Here is a 16,856-nt window from a genome sequence, read left to right as displayed (position 1 = left end):
CCACTACGAGCGGGAGGTTTCGAACCCCCGCTCATGCAGCTTTGCCATCAAGCTGCCAGCGCTCAGAAGGAGCACAATTGGCCCTGCTCCCTCCGGGTGGGTAGATGGCGCTCTCTCTCCACATCACTTCTAGGGTGATGTCCACAGCACAAGGCATCTGTGAGCTGATGTACTGGAGCTGATGTAGTCGCTGCGCTTTCCTCCAAGCGTGCTGTGATGCTACTCGACAATGCTGCATCAGCAGCAGCTCGAAAAGAACAGTGGCTGACTTTACATGTATCGGAGAATTATGTACTAGTCTTCTCCCTCCTGGTGTGTTGGGGCATCATTAGTTATGGGGGGAGTCCTAGTGAGTGAGTTGGGTAATTGGCCATGTAAATTGGTAAGCAAATGGGAAAAAATAGAAATAAAATTATTAAAAAAAGAAAAAGAAAAGCACTAGCCATCCAAAATTGGGGACGAGCTTGGTGACTTCACCTTCTGCCCAGTGGCAACCCAGCTGGCCAGCAACATCAACAGACGTTAATTTCAGGTTGAATTTTGGTCATGACGTCAGGATAACGTCAAGTACTGTTACATGCAGAATTCAGCAAATACAATTTGTCTGCTGAGCTTCATATTCCCACCTTCGCATTGTTGCCTTCGCAGTGTAGAGCAATGCAGTGCAATGCAGACATACCAGCAAACTCACTAAACTACATAGGTCACTTGTTTAGGTTACACTGTAGACTCTGGATTGACTTAATGCAAACATATAAATTGCCCTTTAGGCTTGTTCCAGGTTCACAACATTTAGAAAGGGAGGACAACCAACCAGTAATGATCATAAACCACTTTACCATTCCTTATCAAACTGAACAAAAACATCTTGGAAATACATTTTAGAAGAGAGAACTGGTCAATTGTTCTAGAAAAAAGGGGAATCCAGGTCTCCTTGAAGAGAAAGACAAGAAAAAAGGACCCTCAGATTATAAGGAAAAAGCCTTGACTAGGAACCAGCAATTAAAAAATTTCTTGACACACTTTACTGTGACAGCAGTAGTTTGCATTGCAATGGAATCCAACCTCCTCACCCTAGTGATTAGCACTGTGGGTATACATATACATAAATATACCCAGAGTAGAGAACTGGCGGTTGGCGGTTAAGTACCTTGGCAGGAAGGGTACTCTTCTTAACCCCCTATCGCATGGCTACCCAAAATGTGTCCTCTTTTGAAGCATCACAACATCTTAAGAGTTTTTAAAGACGTGTCTTGGATGTTGTATCAATTGAAACAGTAAGAAATAAGTATCCTAATTCTGTTTAGCAGGGACTCTAATTTGCTAATTTGACTGTCCGTGCCCGTCACTTTTTTTGGTGTTGTTTTTGGGGATTTCTCATTTGGATTCAGTTGATAAGTTATGCTCTGCAAGGATATTGGAAGACCAGACTTGAATTAAAGACTTGATCCAGCTGTCAGACTCCAGGTACACTATTATTATGATTAGAAGTGAGTGATGTCATTGCTCACTAGAATACGTCTCTCCTCTATGGCCATGTAGTTCCCAGAATGATCTCGCTTTTTTGACATGGCTTAGTGAAGTGGTCAGTAATTGATCAGTAAAGTCAAGAAAATTGGGAGCAATCAGGGGTTAAGGGCTTTTTTTTTGTTCTTCCATTTCAAAAAAACTCTTCTTCTCAGGCCTTCAAGGCATGGCTGCCCAAAAAATACCCACTAGAAGTATAATTTTTTTAAGAACATGGGTTTGATTCTTGCTCTGGTTCCTGTCTGTAAGGCAATTTTTTAAAGGTATTTCCACCTGTGTCCTGGTCGGTTTCCACTGGTTACTCCAGTTTCCTAGCACGCTCCATGGAATATATTTGGTAGGTGATTTGTCAATGCTCAACTGCTTCCTAGTGAGGATCTCTGAGGGTCTGACCCCTGTCCAGGGGTTGCATTGTGCTTAATGATTCTGGGTAGGCTCCCTAGAAGGGACCCCCTGCAACTCTCTCAAGGTATAACCAGATATGACGATGAATGGATGGATGGATATCTACTTTAGGTAGTTTCCTCCTCTCTATGTAGAGCCAATCACTGTTCCCCAGAACACATCATCCATTTCTGAAGCATATGGTTGTCAAGCAAATGAGCAGAGATTTAATTTTCTCAAAATCAGGTACATTATTACAAATTCTGTAGCCTGAAAGAAAAACTATGAAAACATCAAATTGCAGAAAGCATGGCTACCTACAAGAGTGCTGCTTTTTCAACATCTTGACATCTTATTTATAAACCAAAGGATCTCTTTTTATTCTAATGTCCGTCCGTCTCGCAGTAATGACTCACTGAGAGAGCTGACTGATAAGGGAAGATGGCTTTGTCAAATATGGCCTTAATAGCAAGAAGCATCTAAGTGCATAAATGACATATTGTGTGCCGTACTCCGTCATTTCGGCTTAACAAAGAAGCAGGCAGAGTACAATGAAACAAATTCTGACAGCCGCTCCCTCGCTCTTGCTCCCTATGTGTCAGAGATGCTCCAAAGCCAATCATTTGGGAAGGAGATGGAAGACAGTTTCATTTATTCTTTGAGCCATAGCCAAATCACATTCGCCACAAGAGTGTTCTTGTGAACGAATAAAGCTTTAGCGGGCGAGATTGATGATTCGCGGGATGCACAGCAGTGTAGATGGGAAGAATGGAGCCTTTCGATGTGTGAAGCCAAGGTCTGATCACTGGGTCTGGATAAAGTGATCATGTTGTCTAATAGATTGCAGTGGGCTCCTGGTAAACCAATAGCTCACCTGCTGTTGTCCATATTGGACAGTGCTTTTCCATTCCATCATCCTCGTTAACAGCTTCCTTTGAGAGTGATGGGTTAGTGAATAGTGAAATGCTAGTTTTGGGTGCATTAAGTATCATAATGTCAGTGAACAACATTAGCATTTAGTATTTTTACCTTAAAACAGCAGATTTATAGCAAACCTAGAATAGGAAAAACAGTGCCTCTAACGTTGCTACTTCAGACTCACATTCTTATTCCAGAAACAATGCTATGTAACTTTGTTGTCCACTGTGCAAGATGCAGTAATACGTAATAAAAACTGAGTAACACAGAGTAACCATATTATATTCATGTAAAATCCTGAAACATTACTTCCTCAGCCCACATACTTCTTTCACTTTCAGTGTAGGTCAGGGGTCAGCCACATATTTTCCAAGCCACGAAAAGAAATTGTGTTTTGGAAATTGAAGTGTAATATAATGGAGAGCTACAGACTAGTAGCTCTCCAGCCCAGAGGGTTGTTGAACCCAAATGCAGAACAGTTTATCTAAAGGAGGTAATCCCAAAAAAAACGAAAAAATAAATAAATAAAATAAACACCGTTCCTCATGCGGGATTGAACCTGTGTCATCAGGTTCACGGTCAATACACTACCGCTGCCCCGGCTAGTGAATTGGGACATGGCCTGGAAAAAAACACCCTTATAAGGAGAGAGGGAGCCCAAGCACAAGCGGAAAAACAAGAACGAGCGGAAATTAAAGTCATGCAGAGTGCGACAGAGAGACAGGGGAGGAATGTAAACCAAAGCTCGCTCTTTTTTTTTCATTATAGTTTAAACAACCTCACGGGCCAGATGTTTAATACTTGCCGACCCCTGCTGTAGGTTCCCTTTTTCTTTCAGCTTGTTCAGAAATGCATGTGCAAGGCATGTCCTTTATTGGTGGCTCAAAACACTATTGCCTATTTCTGCAATTGTAAGGGTTGCCCAGGAGCTAAAAGCAAAACCAATTCTTTAATATCGCTGCTTAAACTGCTGAGCCACATCACACATTTACGTAAGCAGGAAAATCACTAATCTCTGCAGGTTTCAAGCCCTCCAGTTCAAAATGTTCCACTCCTGATTGAACCACTGATACCTTTATCTGTGTTGGATTGTAATAATCTGTCTAAATCTAAATATAATTCCCATCTTTAGACTAAACTGTCAAAAGCATTCACCACATCCCGAGCAATTTCATCCCTTTGCTGTGTTAGAAATGTCTGTTAGCAATCGCTGATGTTGACTATTTCCAGCACTTATTTGTATGCACCCCAGATCCTGTTTGATGTGGCATGTGATTACTGCAGATCTGTTGTGCTGTTGTTCTGGAAATAAGTGCATTTCTCATTTTAGACTTTCATTAATGATCAGCACGTCATGGTACTTAGCAGATTCTGCTGCGTGTTGATTTAATTTCATGCTTCTTGCTCATTGTCCTTATCATGTCTGCAGCTGCTCATGCATACCTTCGTGTCACCCTGTTTAACCTGTCTCCTTTTCTGCCCCCCCCTTCTTCTCACCTTGCAGATCGAAATGTTAGAGCACAAATATGGAGGCCACCTCATCTCACGCCGTGCCGCCTGCAAGATTCAGACAGCCTTCCGCCAGTACCAGCTCAGCAAGAACTTTGAGAAGATTCGCAACTCCCTCCTGGAGAGTCGCCTGCCTCATCGCATATCCCTGCGCAAGGTGCGTGTGCAAAATGCTGAGGGGTTTTCCGCTGAGCGGGCGCTGGCTGAAGGCTGCTCCATGGCGGGCATCCCCCTGGTCCGTTCCCCTTCCCTTCCTACGACTGTTGGAGGCACCCTCACCGACCTAGAGGACTCTTTCACTGAGCAGGTGCAATCCCTGGCCAAATCGATTGATGATGCTCTCAGCAATTGGAGCTTGAAGACCATGTGTTCCTTGCAAGAGGGAGGCACCTACCAGTTCAGCTCTGAGGCCTTCAGTGCTGCAGGTGCCAAGCCTGCAATGGCAGGAACTATAGTGGAGGGTGGTCCAATAGATCCGAATGTCCTCCAGAGTGGTATGGGCCAGGGGGACAACTCTGAGAATGTGGCCCGGAGTGCCAGCAAGTTGATGATGGCCTTCCGGGACGTGACAGTCCAGATCGATAGCCAGAACTTCCGTATGTCCTCCTCTGTCATGGAGTCCTCCACTTCTGTATCCCTTGGAAACTGCATCCAGCAAGGGGCTGCAGTAACTGAGTGTGCAAAACTGTCCCCGGTGGAAGAAGCAACACCACAAGAACAGTTTGCTCAGCCTCCCCAAGAGCCAGCTCCCCCGCCTCCAGAGCTAGACCTTGGGGAAGTACCAGACGGAGATTTTCCGGCACCACCACCAAGCGAAGAGGAATTTCAGGAAGAATTACCACCTCTAGCCCTGGAGAAGACCGAGATCCCCGGGCCCGAGGTGCCACCTCCAGCAGAGGCAGTATTAGAGGCTGTTCTGCCACCAGAGGTTCTGGGGACTCCAGTAGCCCCTAATGTAGAGGTTCTAGAGGCCAAGCGCAGCGAGTCGGACCCGGCGGATAATAGCTCAGAGCAGATGAGCAGCAGCAGCACATCCACATCTGCCAGATCTGCCTCTGAAGCCTCGTCCAAAGAAGCCTTGCAGACCATGATGCTCAGTCTACCCCGTTACCACTGTGAGAACCCTGCAAGCTGCAAATCCCCTACCCTCTCCACAGACGTCATGCGCAAACGCCTCTATCGCATCGGCCTCAACCTCTTCAATGTGTGAGTACCCTTTAGGCATTGTCCTTTTTTCTAATGTTGCACAGAGAACTTGCTGAAGAAAGCAACTTTAATCAGAGTGGGGAGTTGATGAAACAATCTGCAATTGAGGATGTGAGTGGTGCAAATTTGGGGGTACACTTTTGATCTCTCTGCCTTGATCTGAGGGTATGCACGAGACATCACAGTTGGAGGGAGTCACTGTGGTTTTGCAGACAACCGACTCTGCAAAAACAAATTTTAGCGAGGTAGAACGAAGTCAACAAAGCTCATTGATAGGTATAGTGAACAAATACGTAGATATGATGTAAACCTATCGATTGTTCTCAAAAAGTGTGACTTTTTTGTTTTATTGCTGGTTTGCCCTTATTCCTCTAACAAACACAGTCATGCTGTAAAATGTTTCCCTGCTCTGTCCGACTAAATAATGTACATGCTCTGACAGGAAGGTGACGAAAATGCATACCCTCTATACAGTTATTTAACAGCACTTTAAATTCACAGCACCTCTCGGCACCTTCCCATGTCATTATTTCAGAACTTTTTCTGGTGTATTACTGTCAAAGCATATTCACTTGCTTACACCCACATGCACTCACCACCCCCGACTCGACTCCAGCTGTGCCTAACACCCCTCCCTGATGCCTGTCACCTTGCGTTTGCCTGAACCTCTATAAATAGCCTCGCTTCTGTCCGAAGACGACTCGTATCACACGCCTGTATGGTCAATGTCCATATTAGTGAAGATTAGCAGGCTGGGCGTACAGCATGTGCCTTTGATCCTTCCATGCATTTAAATTGAGCAGGTACATGCATATGCACTGTACACTCATCATCAAAAATAAAGTATATTTGCAAGAAAAAGTATGTGAACCCTTTGGGATTACTTGGATTTCTGCATAAATTGGTCATTACATGCGTTCTGATCTTCATCTACATCACAACAATAGACAACACAGTCTGCCTAAACTAATACCATACAGAAAATATATATGTTTGCATGGTTTTACTGAACACAACATGTTAACATTCACAGTGAGTGGGGGAAAGTATGTGAACCTTTGGATTTAATAACTGGTTGATCCTCCTTTGGCAGCAAAAACCTCAACCAAACGTTTCCTGTAGTTGCGGATCAGACCTGCACAACAGTCAGGAGGAATTTTAGATCATTCCTCTTCACAAAACTGTTTGAGTTCAGTAATATTCTTGGGATATCTGGTGTGAATTAATCGCTCTCTTGAGGTCATGATGCCACAGCATCCCAATTGTGTTGAGATCAGATCTCTCCAGAAGGCGTATTATCTTCTGTTGAAGTCATTTGGTTGTTGATTTACTTCTATGTTTTTAGTCGTTGTCCTGTTGCATCATCCATCCTCTGTTTAGCTTCAGATGGCAAACAGATGCTCTTTAGTTTTCCTGCAAAATGTCTTGATAAACTTGGGAATTCATTTTTCTGTTGATGACGGCAATCCGTCCAGGTCCTGACGCAGCAAAGCAGCCCCAAACCATGATGCCCCCTCCACCATGTTTCCCAGTTAGGGTAAGGTTTTGATGATGGTGTGCATCCTGGCTCCAATTAGCTCTTAGAAAAGTCATTAGTCTAGGGGTTCAAATACTTTTTCCACCCTGCACTGTGTTCCTTAACCTTAACATGTCGTGTTCAATAAAACCATGCACACATATACTTTTTTGTGTGGTATTAGTTTAAGCAGACTGTGTTTGTCTGTTGTCATGACTTAAATGAAGATCAGAACACTTTTAAATGTCCAATTTGTGCAGAAATACAAGAAATCCCAAAGGGTTCACATACTTTTTATTGCAACTGTAGTTCTTCTTAGCACCAAGAGGGAAGTGTTGAATTGCAGTGCTATTCAGAAGGAAGATAAAGGAGGTTACCAGGAACAATAAATTATCATAAATTATCAGAGATATAGACTGATATAGGCAGTATCATATCAGTTGAAGAACACATACATAATTTATGTTCAACTTTAGTTCTCCATTTCAACAGGACAATGCTCGATCAAATACTGCTGTTATCTCAAGAGCTTGCCTTAAAGACACAGATACTTTGCCATGGCCAGCTGCATAACCAGACCTATCCCTGAACTGTGTGAGAATATTCAAGGGATAGGGATGGATTGTCACAGGACTCCATTAGGAACCTCTACAACTCCATGCTGAGATATCTGGCATTTTGCAGTGTTACACATGTGTATGTGTAGCTCAATAAATATGACCAAATGTTTCTAATATCAGTCTAAATCAGGGCTGGGTTCAAAAGAGGACAAATTGTTGGTGCACGTCTTGCTGGTGCATTTGTGACCAAGACAGCAAGTCTTTGTGATGTATCAAGAGCCACAGTATCCAGGGTTATGTCAGCATACCATCAAGAAGGACAAACCACATCCAACAGGATTAACTGTGGATGCTGTAAGAGGAAGCTGTCCGAAAAGGATGTTTGGGTTGCACCACAACTCTCCTGTTTCCACCAGAACTGTCCGTCGGGACAAAACATTATTGTGCTCTGCTTCTCTGTAACCTCAGATACATAAATTATAATTCAGTAGTGTTCCGCTAATTTTAAGGGGCCGATCCAAACCAAAAATGTCAGGGACTATTTTTTTGTCCTAGTCCAGCCCTGGTCTAAATTGTTTATCATGTTTTGTTCTTGGTATCTTTCTTCATCTTTCTTCTGAATAGCTCTGCAATCTGTCATTTCCTTTTGGATGCAATTACTGTCTTTCTTTTGATGCTAAGTGTTTTTATGGAAGTGTATTCATCATGCTCTTATAATGTTACGAAACATGTCCAATATAAAACTGTGAAAGGAACTTCATTACGTGTAAGGGCTTTGGATTCAGAGCTGTCTTCATTTAACTGAAGTAAATGGAATTAGCCTCATTCCTATCATGCTCACTCCATTGACATACAAGTGTATTCCAATAAGCTTCGATTTTTCATGTTCTATTTTTTGCGTGTGCCAGATGAATCAAAAATGACGCGGGTTTACACCCAAAGAACACAAACTCGAGCATGAAGGCAATTATGGTAATCTCCTCGCAAACACTGGAATATTATGTTAAGCCTACACCTGAGCTCTAATGTTGTAAACAAGCATGTTATTTCTAGATTACACAACCCGCGGGGAGGCTCAGGTATAGGGCATAAATAGACGTAGACATTGATCGAAGCGGTCGCGTAGAAAAAAAACGGAGTAATTGCCTTTGTGGAGATAAATTGAGAGACGAGCCGGCATCAACGTGTTATGAATCGTTAAGTACAGAATTAAAGTTAGAGTTGGTTCGGGCTTATTTTTTTCAGGAATTCATTCTTACTTACATATACAATTCTTGTTTTCTCATAATTTACTCAAGAATATCATCTACTTCTTACTTGGCATTTAGTTTTTGCAACAGTATTTCAATTGTAAGCATACCATAACACTAATATAGATTAATTGAAGTATGCTTGGCTATAAAATACATATTTAGTTTTTTTTTTTATTTGCTTTTTTAAACAGTGTTTTATCATTCCTTAGGGCAACATATGCACACAGTAAAAAAAATCTAAATAAAAAGTTTCTACAATAAAAATACAGGGCTTCATTATGTGAGAGTTTCCTAATTTCAGCAACTAACGGCAAATAGAAATGCAGAAATGTGTGTATATATATATATATATATATATATATATATATATATATATATATATATATATATATATATACAGTCATATGAAAAAGTTTGGGCACCCCTATTAATCTTAATCATTTTTGGTTCTAAATATTTGGGTGTTTGCAGCAGCCATTTCAGTTTGATATATCTAATAACTGATGGACACAGTAATATTTCAGGATTGAAATGAGGTTTATTGTACTAACAGAAAATGTGCAATATGCATTAAACCAAAATTTGACTGGTGCAAAGGTATGGGCACCCTTATCATTTTATTTATTTGAATACTCCTAACTACTTTTTATTGACTTACTGAAGCACAAAATTGGTTTGTTAACCTCATTGAGCTTTGAACTTCATAGCCAGGTGTATCCAATCATGAGAAAAGGTATTTAAGGTGGCCAAGTGCAGGTTGTTCTCCTATTTGAATCTCCTCTGAAGAGTGGCATCATGGGCTCATCAAAACAACTCTCAAATGATCTAAAAACAAAGATTGTTCAACATAGTTGTTCAGGGGAAGTATACAAAAAGTTGTCTCAGAGAAGCCCAGAAGTGGCAGGCCAAGAAAAATATCAGAAAGGCAGAGAAGAAGAATGGTGAGAACAGTCAAGGACAATCCACAGACCACCTCCAAAGAGCTGCAGCATCATCTTGCTGCAGATGCACTTTGCACAAGGAGAAGCTGTATGGGAGAGTGATGCGAAAGAAGCCATTTCTGCAAGCACGCCTGAGGTAGGTGGTCTGTGGATTGTCCTTGACTGTTATATATATATATATATATATATATATATATATATATATATATATATATATATATATATATGTATATGAAATTTCACAATCTGTCAGAATCTGTCAAATCTAAAAATATATTTGGAATAGGTACCGCTGTGATAGGCCTGACTAAAAAAAAAAACACTGAGACTAGTTATCAACTGCAAGTGAACAGATCCTTTAAAGTATTGTCAGTAAAGCTTTAAAGATAATTGCTGCAAAACTTTCTTAAGGTAGCTGTTTGCATTCAGTGTTCCCACAGTTCAGCATGCAATAATTGCAGATCCTTCTTTTACATCCTTACCATCACACCTTTTTCAACTACTTTATTCGTTCAAAGACAGCTCACTTCAAAAACCCGCTTTTTTCCTACTGCAGTAATGCTATTAAATTCTTGGAACTGTAGATTCGTGCATGCATTTACTCATCTTGATCAATGATGCAGTAGATGCAACCTAAAGTAGCTGAATGCTAAAATCATCAGAAGCAGTGTCCACAAATATTTGGACTGTTACACATGCTCCAGTGTAACAATGGAGTGATTGTTGTGATTGATGAAAAAAGAACTCTTGGATCCTTTAGCGGTCTAATTGTTTCCCACTTTGCAATTCTGCACTTTTCTTTGGCGGATAGCTGCCGGCTGTTTGAAAGAACCTGGTCACCTTCCCGAGTCCCAGCCCTCAATCAACACTGCTCTGACCTCGGGTCATTTCCAGAAAAAGCGGCTCAAAGTCCGATTTCTCATTAGTCATTCCGTTAAAGCGAAGGAGCTTAATCTCAGTGTAGTAATTAAAAAGTTCTCCAGCCGCTGTTAAAACGAGCATCAAGGGAGAAGAGCTGGGAAAGTTCGGAGATGACAGAGCACTTTCCTTTCACGCTTGATATTGAACTGATATTGAACGTGACAAACTGACCCAAAAGTAAATTTGAGTGGTAGCGGAGTTGATATAGTAGTGGATTTAACTGTTAGAAGAGCTGTAAGAGCAGTACACTGATTGTGGGTCTGAAACAATACTGGATTTGACTGATAGATAAGTTGGCATGAGTATGGTAATTTTCACTCTACAAGTTGTAAGGCGCACTCTCATTGTGCTAGCCAGGGTTAGCAGCAAGCTAGAGGCCATTAATACTCACATCTGAGGGGCAAAAGAACTAGCGCTTAGCATAGTTAGGGGGACAAACAGTGTATTTAAGCTGATTTGACAAAATTATGTATCTGATAATAGTGTAGTTGACAAAACATTGTATTTGATTAATAAAGGCCTTGACCAAATAGTGGATTTGACTGTTCGCAGATTTGACAAAATATTGTATTTAACTAATAATAAAGTTGACAAAATAGTGGATTTGATTGTTAGCTGAGTTGGCGTACGTGGTACATTTGAATGAGAACACTGAGATTTGACTGATAGCAGAGAAGTTAACAAAATTGACTGTTGCTGACTTCACATTAGTGGAGTCGTAATGAGTGGGTTGGGTTATTGGCCGTGTAAATTGGGAGAAAATTGGATAAAAATTAGAAAAAATAAATGAAAAGTCAAATTTTCAAGGCACTAGATTTTGAATTTTTAAAGAAGACCACCACCAGAAGACAGGAGCCTGTGGAGAATAATTACATCGTGATGTAAAGTATAAGGTGGGATGACATGCCCAATATGCAAAGAGCATGATCAACATCAGGTCAAAAGCCCTGCAGAATTGCTCAACCAAAGAATCAAACTGAACATGTGTAAAGTAGTTAGTTTGGCTTCAACTAAGGTTCAACTACAGTTAGTAAATTTTGCCAACATAGAATATTTAGTCAGAGCAACTTTTAACAAGAAACTTGGTTGCTTGAATGTTAGTTGTGGCAATTAGTTTACTAAAGTTTTTGGTATAATATTTTTTTGTTTAACTTAAAAAATCACATTAAGGAGAACACCGTTTTTACAGTGTAGCAGAGTTGCTGAAATATTGTATTTGACAAAATAGTGGATTTGACTACTGTATTTTTGCACTATAAGGCGCAGCGAATTATAAGGCGCACTTTCAATAAACGTCTATTTTCTGGTCTGTGGTCTTTATACATAAGGCTCACAGGATTAAAAGGCACATTTTATGCGACACTATTAACTAGTAACTAATATTAGGAATAGCGGTGTCGCCATGTTTCCCTTCTAAATTCAACAGGTCTCGCCACTGGATGTTAATCTACCCAGATTTCTCTCCTGAAAACTGTTTATTTGGATGAGTAAAGTGCTTCTGTTTATTTACAGTAAGCTTAGATTTACAGGTTTCCACTAAAGCTGGAGCATTAGCATTAGTGCCACCTGACAGAGCTACACTGAGCAACCCTGAGTGTTCCAGTAAGCCAGGGCTAGCGGTTTATCCCACGTAGCTTGTTTTAACACTGTAGGGCCACCTCTGGACGGCCAAAGAGCTAGTGCTTAGTGCAATTAGATGCTAATGCTGCTCTATCAGTGCTATCCGGGGTTAGCGGCAGGCTACAGGCTACATACTCACCCCTGAATGGCCAAAGATCTAGCGCTTAGATCGTTTAGCAGCTAATGCTAATTCTGCTGGAGAACTAAACCGAAACTCCTGTATAAAGCTGCACTTCAGCAGAGTGGCTTTACTGCTTCTTACAACCTGACTGGTAAAATTTATACAAAAGGAATACCAGATTAAAAGGTGCACTGATGATTTTTGGCAAAACGAAAGGAAATTAAAGTGTGCCTTATATTGCAAAAAATACAATAATAATGCAGTTGACAAACAGTATATGTTCATAAAGTTGCTGTAAGTGATTAATAGTGGAAATGAAAATATATTGTTTGGCTGAAAGTCGTGGAAGTCTGGCGTTCTGCTCTTAGCCGTTTTTTTGGGTTCCTCCGTTCCAGTTCCTGCATCCAAAATAAAACATGCTGTTCCTACCTTTTTTAATGATGCTCTTTGTGCTGGAAATAATTGTGAGTGCAGCAGCTGAGCGGGAGGCGGAACGGGGTCCTCGCAGGCCAGGCTGAGTCATGAGGCCCCAGGTAAGAACGCTTGCTCAGAATTACTCTGAGAGTTATGTCATCCAGCACTCACGCAGGGCTCCTCTCCTCCCCCTTCACGCCGCTTGTTTATTTCCCGGCTCTGGAGAACAGGGGGAGAACAGGGGGAGCTCGTCGTGAACCTTGATTTTTCTCTCAGAGCTGTTTTTCATTTCCTTCGCTCCTCTGGATTTAGCTGTAGATGATTTTCAATCTTCTTCCGCGGTCACTCGTCAGTACGGCTGATCTGTGGGGGCTCTCTGATGGGTATGAAACCCACCATCAAAGCTTCCCGTACCGTCAGCCAGGAGAGAACGGTGCTCAACGGCCTTCAAAAGCTTGGAGGAGAACACAGAACATTCAGTGCTGCTGAGAGTAAGACCTGTACAGTTACTGTTCAGTCCATTACTGTACTGATGCTGCAGTACAAATAAGGACAAAATGAGTACACACATGTTGGTAAATATAAAAATATTTTTATATAAAAAATATTTTACATACACATAAATAGAAAGAACAACAGTAAAAATGACATTTTAAACATATCTAATAAAAATTAAAAAATCATATAGAAAGGCAATTAAGTCATTTAATATGTAACTATAGTTAAATAAATAAAGATATTAACAGAAATGAATAAATAAAAGTTAATAATGATTGATGAAAAAGACAAAGTAAGACAAGAATCCAGTAAAATCCAAGGTTTAACAGTATAAATGAATGTGGAATCACTGTTTAGTACATGACAGGCCACTGGTGAATGTTAGCCCTCCCATTTATGTGCTGCAACTGCTTATTAATGGTTTATAACCTAATTAATAAGCATTAATAAACTCCTTATTAAAACTAGTTATAAACCATTTAAAAAGGAGAATTATTTTAAAGTGGTACCAACACATTTTATTAATCGGTTTGTAATAATGCTTCAATCTGCTTTATTAGCCTAAACATCTAAAAGCTGATATGATTCAATAATGGATGTAAACGATAGCAGAGTTGACTAAGTAGTAAATTTAAGTCTTAAAATAAAGAATAGATTGATACTGAAATTGATCATATATCAGTTTGATTGACAGTGGAGCTGGTAGAACATATGGCTGATAGTGTATTGGATCAAATATTGGATTAGTTGACTGATATAAAAGACTCTGAAAGCTTATGCCTCGTTTATACTTCACACAGTGTAAAAGTGCTGCATGTTGATCATTTGCTGCATCATGCACATTCACTCTTTTTTTACTATGTTTTCACAGTGTGTCATAATCCAGCATTTATAGTGCTGGTGAAGCTGAACAAATGGGTGGACTAATGTCAAACATGACTAAATTAAGCCAGTATTGGATTTGATTAATAATGGACTTCAGCAGAAGCACTGATCGATGGTTGACTGATAGTGGAGCTCCCAGAAGACTTGGCTAATGGCTAAATTGAACAAATAGGGCATTGATTAATCCAATAGCGGATTTGTGTTGACTGATTCTAGAGGTGACCAAAGGTATTAAGCAATAGTGAATCTCAGAGCTGACTAATATTAGAGCTGAATGATGAGAGAGTTGACCAATAGTGTATTTGACTGAAAGTGGACTTAAAGGAGAACTCTGGTGTAGAATGGACTTTTGGTGTAGTAAACATGATAAAAAAAGTACTTACCTTTGATGAATAGCACACCTCCAGTCTCCCACAGCATTCCGAGATCCAGAAACATTTAAAATTTTAATTTATTTATTTTTTTACTATTTTTAACTCTTTTTTAGTGCATAATCATTTAGTGAGTTAAAAAAAAGAACAAGAAATCCACCATTAGTCTGCTCTCCTATCAGTCAAATCCACTATTTGGTCATAACTGATATCAGTCATAACCATTGTTTGGTCAGCTCCACTATCAATCAAATACACTAGTTGGTCAACCCTGCTATTAGTCCAAGCCCATATTTCGTCAACTTACTTCTCAACTCAAATATTTCTCAAAAATAACTTAATATAACTCAAATTCATTTTTAAGTCATTCCCACAAATTCACCATGTACACAGCAAAATGTCAAGTGTTGAATAAACTCTCTCAGAGTTGATTTTAACTCCTTAATTCTACACTCTTCGGAGTTAAATCAACACATCTAAAATAGTAGAACATTTAACACCTTGCCAGAGTTATTTTTTATTAACTCACTAAATTATTATGCACTAAAAAGAGTTAAAAATAGTAAAAAATAAATAAATTAGACTTTTTAATGTTTCTGGATCTCGGAATGCTGTGGGAGAATGGACTTTTGGTGTAGTAAAACATGATAAAAAGTACTTACCTTTTATGAATAGCACACCTCCAGTCTCCTACAGCATTTCGAGATCCAGAAATTTTAACATTTAAAATTCTAATTTATTTATTTTTTTTACTATTGTTAACTCTTTGTAGTGCTTAATAATTTAGTGAGTTAAAAAAAATAACTCTGGCAAGGTGTTAAATGTTTAACTATTTTAAATGTGTTGATTTAACTCCAAAGAGTGTAGAATTAAGGAGTTAAAATCAACTCTGAGGGAGTTTATTCAACACTTGACGTTTTGCTGTGTATATGGTGAATTTGTGAGAATGACTTAAGAATGAATTTGAGTTATATTAAGTTATTTTTGAGAAATATTTGAGTTGACAGGTAAGTTGACGAAATATAGGCTTGGACTAATAGCAGGGTTGACCAACTAGTGTATTTGATTGATAGTGGAGCTGACCAAACAATGGATATGACTGATATCGGTTATGACCAAATAGTGGATTTGACTGATAGCAGAGCTGACTAATGGTGGATTTGACTGATATTGGAGTTGATCCTTAAACCAACTGGGACCAAGATAGTGAGATTTAGTGAGTACTGTAATGCATTTTCTACAGCAGATAAATCCAGTGCAGGTTATTATCAGACATACCCAGAGTTGTACTGCATTAGTAGTGGTGTTGTCGTGGGAAATAGAGTGTTAGTGTGAATATCCAACATCTGTGTGTGTTTAACGACTGTAGGACTGTAGGACTGTAAAGGGGCATCATTGCCAAGTTGTGCCATGCTGTGCCCAGCTGTGTGGGAAGCACAATTTCTCCTTTCATGTTTATTTTTTGACAGATTTTGCCAGCTTGGCAGTAAAACTGAAGGAGTCCCAGGACAACTGGCGATGCGTACGGCTGGAAAAAAAGCCCCTGGGCGACACTTCCGTCAGTGGAACGCGTGGAGCACGGCGTGCACTTCTGCTGCGGCACTTTATTGTGAAGTTTAGAAACAAATGAAGGAATTAAAGTGAGGGAAGTAAACTTTATCAGTGTAATACGCCGGCCTGTTTCACTTCATGGTGTCGGAGAGATAAACGCGTGCTGTTTTAATCAGAGTAAACTGATGTTTGGCAGAGAGAGAAAAAGAGACTCTTATTAGTTCCAGCAGTTTATTTCTGCAGTGGGCTGCGTGTGACGGGCTGCGGCTGCGTGTGAAGCAGGTGTGTGTGCTGCAGGCTGAGACAGCGCTGGGACAGATAGGCTGGGATTAAGGGGCTGAATAGAGGGCCCGCATGCTCTTCTCTTTAATAGCTAATTAAGAAAGGGCAGGGAGTGAAGAGGCAGTGTGGGGGGGGGGGGGGGGTGGGGGGGGTGAGGTGAAGTTGTGTGTGTGTGTGTGTGTGTTTGTGTGTGTTTGTGTTTGGTTTAGTTAGGCATGAGTAAACTGAGGATATTTAACCCTTGTGTGGTGTTCATATTTTTGTTACTCGTTTACTTTGTTATTTGTATTTAATTCAGCAAAATTAAGCAATTTTACATTAAAATGCTTTACACATGCTTGCTTCACCTAAATTGCAAGCAATATAAACAGCTCACATG

The 16,856-nt window shown here is 40.2% G+C and overlaps 1 protein-coding gene across 4 annotated transcripts in view; it reads left to right on the top strand.

Moving 5' to 3' along the window:
* The window catches only part of iqsec3a (IQ motif and Sec7 domain ArfGEF 3a), a 269,750-nt gene that overhangs the window by 162,086 nt on the left and 90,808 nt on the right, over positions 1–16,856 (top strand). For all 4 annotated transcript variants that reach the window (XM_049473704.1, XM_049473702.1, XM_049473721.1 and 1 more), the window contains one exon: positions 4,334–5,544. In XM_049473704.1, the coding sequence (XP_049329661.1) occupies positions 4,334–5,544 (1,211 nt within the window). The remainder of the gene's footprint in view (positions 1–4,333; positions 5,545–16,856) is intronic.

Source organism: Astyanax mexicanus, chromosome 2, assembly GCF_023375975.1.
Source record: "Astyanax mexicanus isolate ESR-SI-001 chromosome 2, AstMex3_surface, whole genome shotgun sequence".
NCBI classification, from domain to species: Eukaryota; Metazoa; Chordata; class Actinopteri; order Characiformes; family Acestrorhamphidae; genus Astyanax; species Astyanax mexicanus.
This window is presented reverse-complemented; position numbering and strand designations above follow the sequence as displayed.